Genomic DNA, 4,529 nt, shown 5'->3' on the forward strand with positions numbered 1-4,529 from the left:
GTATGCTATCCAAATGTTCTTGTCCCAAATACTTTCCTTACCTAAGAACATTATTCAAACTCTGGAGGCTATGTGTAGGAGATTCATATAGACTGGAAATATTGAGACTTCAATGAAGGCTTTGATTGCATGGGATAAGCTCTATAGTCTCAAGTCAAATGGAGTATTGCACTTTCTTACAATATATACATGGAATAAGGCTGCAATTGGGAAGTTGTTATGGAATTTATACCAGACTAAAGACAAGCTATGAGTTGCTTGGATACACAACTATTATGGGAAGAATGGTGTGTGAAACATACAAGCAAAGAAGACTTCTTGGGTAGTTCAAAGAATCCTAAAAGTTGTTTAACATCTCCAACAGGTTTGTTTTACTAAAGCATGTATAAAAAACATGGAAAAAAATACTCCATTGGCAAAGAGTATATGCAGATGAGGGGTGGGTACAGTGGAGTAGGCAAAATGGAGTTCACTGGTCGGGACAAATATGAGAGCTCCTAAATGGTTGTTTATCATGTACCTAGCAGTAAATAGAAGGTTTGAGACTAAAGATAAACTGGCTAAATGGGGTGTGATATAGTCCCCTATACGCCCTCTATGTCAGCTGCTGAATGAGGACCTCAACCATCTATTCTTTCAATGTTCATATACTACATAAATGTGGAAGAAAATACTTGGCAAGGAATCAACAGAAGCACAATGCACTAGATAACTGAAGTTCAATGGGCAATTATTAAGTATATGAAGGGGAAAGGCAGCACAACCCTTGTTTACAAATTGGCAATAGCAAGTTCACTTTATTACTTATGGCTAGAGTGCAATAGTAGGAAATTCACACAGAAGAAGCAGCTATCAAGCACAATTGTTGGGCATATCATTCAGGACACACATGGAAGAGGGAGTAGATATCCTAAATTAGCTACTAGGCTACATGCTTTAAATATGCATGTATCGGTAAAGGGTAGCTAGTGACTGCAGTGGCGGATCCAGGATTTTCGTTCAGGGGATTCGAAAAATAAAAGTATAAACGTGTAAATAAGTCTTTAGAAATGGAAACCTTGAATTCTTTTGGGTTTAAAACCAAACTTTTAGCACATTTTTCAAAGTAAAAAAAGAACTAAAAAAAACTTGAAAAAAAGAACTGAAAACGCTTTCATTGGGATTTGAACCAATGACGTACAACATAATTTTGGAGGTACTTGCCACTGCGCCATCAGTTTCTCTTTGTTATTTAGGGGGTTCAAAATATATATATCTACAGAAATACAAAAAATTTACCTTATATATATCGTGTAATTTTTTGTCGAGGGGGTTCACCTGGATACAACGTGGGTCCGCCCCTGCTAGTGAGTTATGTTTCTTGAGGTTAGCAATGAGGGAGCTTATGTCCATACCCACTGAGTTTTCTGAATTGTAACATTCACTTGGTAAATAAATTTTACTTACCAAAAAAACAAAATTTTATGACATTTTATTTTATTGCTATATAAATTTGGGATGTAGAGTAATGTTTTGAAGATAGGGTTGAGTCGAGTGGTAGTATTCTTCTCTTATTTCCTTTTGTTTTGTCTCTTTTAAAACTGTTTAGTTGTCCTGAAGTCACGTGAATGTCTAAGCCTCTCTCTCCTTGGACTAAAAAAGACTCTTCTTTTAAGATCAACTCCTCAAACCAATATCTCCCTCTTAATCAATCTATCTCATTCTTCTTGATCACTTTCCCCATGACTCCACCTGATCACATAACTCCTAATTTCCCTTTTGGCCTCAAAAATAATAACAACAATGATCTCAACAATTCTCTTGTTACCCCTAATTATCAAGCTTCTTCTTCTCACTCATCCTATAATCACTTTTTCTTCAACTCAACTACCAATCAAACGGCAAGTTTTCATCATCAACATACCCAATACTATATGCAACATGAGCATCAACTTGAGGTACATACAACAAAAGGATCTCTTTTTTTCCCCCTCATGTTTGATCATGTGTTACTTTTATCTCCAAAAAAAAAAAAACTACTATGGTACTACAATTTTTTCCAAGATCACTTGGATTTTGTTGTTCGGGTTCAGAATAAGTAATTAATGTTGAGTGTGTTTTTCGGATGTTTTTGTTTGTGGATTTATAGGTTGATAATGATGGTGGATCGTCATATGATTTAGGGAAGAAAAACAAGGGAGGAAGTGGCCTCAAATTGAGCTTGTGGAAGAGAGAAGACAAGTTAGTCATGTCTTCAGAGATAAAAGACTTGGATCAAGAAAGAAAGAAAAATACCACCAAGAATGCTTGCATCAAATTAAAGTTGGGAGATCAAAAGCAACAACCTATACATACTGATTACAGCTCCAACAATATACCTATTAGGGTTTGTACTGATTGTAGCACTACTAAGACCCCTCTTTGGAGAAGTGGTCCTAAAGGACCTAAGGTAATCTTTTTTTGTTTTTTTACTCCAATTATACATGTTAAATGTATGTGTATTTTTACCCTCCTTAACTTTTACTCTTTTAGAGAGACTTCTTGGTTCAAATTGCTTGAAGTGTTCCAACAACTTAATTAAGCGGTTAGAGAGTACACTTGTATTATTTAGTTGTATATATTTTCAATACAACCTGATTCTTTTTTTGATCCCACAATTGAAGAGTATGATTACCTCATCTAAAAACTTAAACTGTTAGAGAAAGCACATTTTTATAATTTAATTAGATTCTGACATAAATCTCACTGCCTTTTATCTTAAAAAGAAAAAGAAAACAAACATGTTTCATAATTTTGGCCTATGAAAAAAGAATCATGCTCACTTGTGTTAAGACGGAGAAACATAATTTTTCTCTAACAACTTGAGCTTCTATCCAGATGAGATAGTCATCGAAAACAGATCTTTTGTTATTTTCATCTTGTTAAAATTCGTACTAAAGTTAAACATATACAAGGACAATTTTTCTTTGGCAATGTTAAAATTCGTACGTACTGAATCTGAAATGATGTTTACAGTCATTGTGTAACGCATGTGGAATCCGACAAAGGAAGGCAAGACGAGCAATGGCAGCAGCAGCAAATGGGAAAGCTGATCATCAAACAGCAATGAAGATAAAGGTACAACAACACAAACCAAATATAACAAAAGTTAGAACTAACAATCATGTTACACCCTTCAAGAAAAGGTGCAAATTGGGTCCTTCTTCCTCTGGTACTAATAATGCACCAAAGAAACTTGGTTTTGAAGACTTGTTGATAAACTTGAGCAACCAGTTGGCTTTCCAACAAATTTTCCCACAAGATGAGAAGGAAGCAGCAATCCTCCTAATGGCACTCTCAAGTGGCCTTGTTCATGGCTAATTAGTTAGACTTCTTTCAAGTGAGAGTTTGTGTTTGAGATTATAATAATTACTAGGAAGATTAATACTTATTAATTATATGAGTGTTAGCAAGAATGAGAGTAAATTGAGTCACAAAATTTATTAATAAGAAATATTAGGATTAATAAATTAAATAGTATGCTTTTGTGTTGTGATGATCGTTTGTAAGATCATAATTTAATAATTCATATGAATTAGCCATCTTCACTCACTTTTTCATATAATCCCTCCATTGTTTTTTTACATGTAATCTGTTATTTTTATATGTCATCATCACTATAAATAGTTCAACCATAATACTCACTCCGTCAATTTTTAATTGTCATAATTTCCTTTTTAGAGTCAAATTATAAGAAATTTGAGCAACATTTTACATGTATTTTTTCATCATATTGATATGCAAAAAATTGCAATTTATAGTACTTTTCGTATAGTTTTTGAATAACTTTTTTTGTTTAAAATATTGAATTAATGTAATCTATTTAACTTTAAAAATTAGTCAAATTAACTTTCGAACAGCGCAACATGACAAATAAAAGTGGACAGAGGAAGTATTTGTCATTTCATAAAATCAATGCATAAATTCCAATATTCTTCCTAGTTTACCCTTGTGAGTTATTAGTCTTGAAAATATACATTATTTGACCAAATTAATTAATCAAAATAAATTAATTCATATTCATTGATTGAAAAGTTTACTCCAAAAAAATTAAATAAGGATAGAATAGTAAACTTACTTAATTTTTAATGCATGTGAAATAAAAAATGATGACATATAAAATAGGAACGGAGAGAGTATCTAGTTGTGTAAGTATACTACTAGTATTACTCCCTCCCCCCCATTTTATATGAGTCAATTTGATTTGACACGGAGTTTAGGAAAACTTGAAATTTGTGGCTTTAAATAAGCAATATATTATGTGATTATAAATCATTTTATTAAGGATAAATTTTTTATTTTAAAGTTAAATTGTTACTAAATGTAGAAATGAATCATTCTTTTTAAAACAGATTAAAAAAAAAAATCAAATAAACTGGGACAGAGGAAATTTCTCCAAAAAAGTGTTAAATTTCTTTTCTTATTTATTCAGCCTTGATGTTATCAGTAACCATTTTTCTGTTTAATTTCTTGTTTATTTGGAAACAATATATCGTACATGTCTTGTTAGT

General features: G+C 32.3%; 1 protein-coding gene across 1 annotated transcript; it reads left to right on the forward strand.

Annotated features, from left to right (window-relative positions):
- Positions 1 to 741: 741 nt before the first annotated feature.
- Positions 742 to 3,418, forward strand: LOC125824854 (GATA transcription factor 21-like). The gene is made up of 3 exons (XM_049504203.1): positions 742 to 954; positions 2,129 to 2,428; positions 2,995 to 3,418. Exons 1-3 carry the CDS (start codon positions 742 to 744, stop codon positions 3,337 to 3,339), a joined length of 858 nt encoding a protein of 285 aa, XP_049360160.1. The 3' UTR covers positions 3,340 to 3,418.
- Positions 3,419 to 4,529: the final 1,111 nt, after the last annotated feature.

The sequence above is a fragment of the Solanum verrucosum genome, unplaced genomic scaffold (genome assembly GCF_900185275.1).
Source record: "Solanum verrucosum unplaced genomic scaffold, falcon-dt-bn FXZP01000080.1, whole genome shotgun sequence".
NCBI classification, from domain to species: Eukaryota; Viridiplantae; Streptophyta; class Magnoliopsida; order Solanales; family Solanaceae; genus Solanum; species Solanum verrucosum.

What these genes read in the sequence shown, in the direction of transcription:
- LOC125824854 (XM_049504203.1), top strand. Translation starts at nt 742, where the DNA reads ATGAAGGGGAAAGGCAGCACAACCCTTGTTTACAAATTGGCAATAGCA. An exon ending in CTTTAAATATGCATGTATCG is followed by an intron (nt 955 to 2,128) that starts GTAAAGGGTAGC and finishes GTGGATTTATAG; the next exon opens with GTTGATAATGATGGTGGATC. An exon ending in GTGGTCCTAAAGGACCTAAG is followed by an intron (nt 2,429 to 2,994) that starts GTAATCTTTTTT and finishes TGATGTTTACAG; the next exon opens with TCATTGTGTAACGCATGTGG.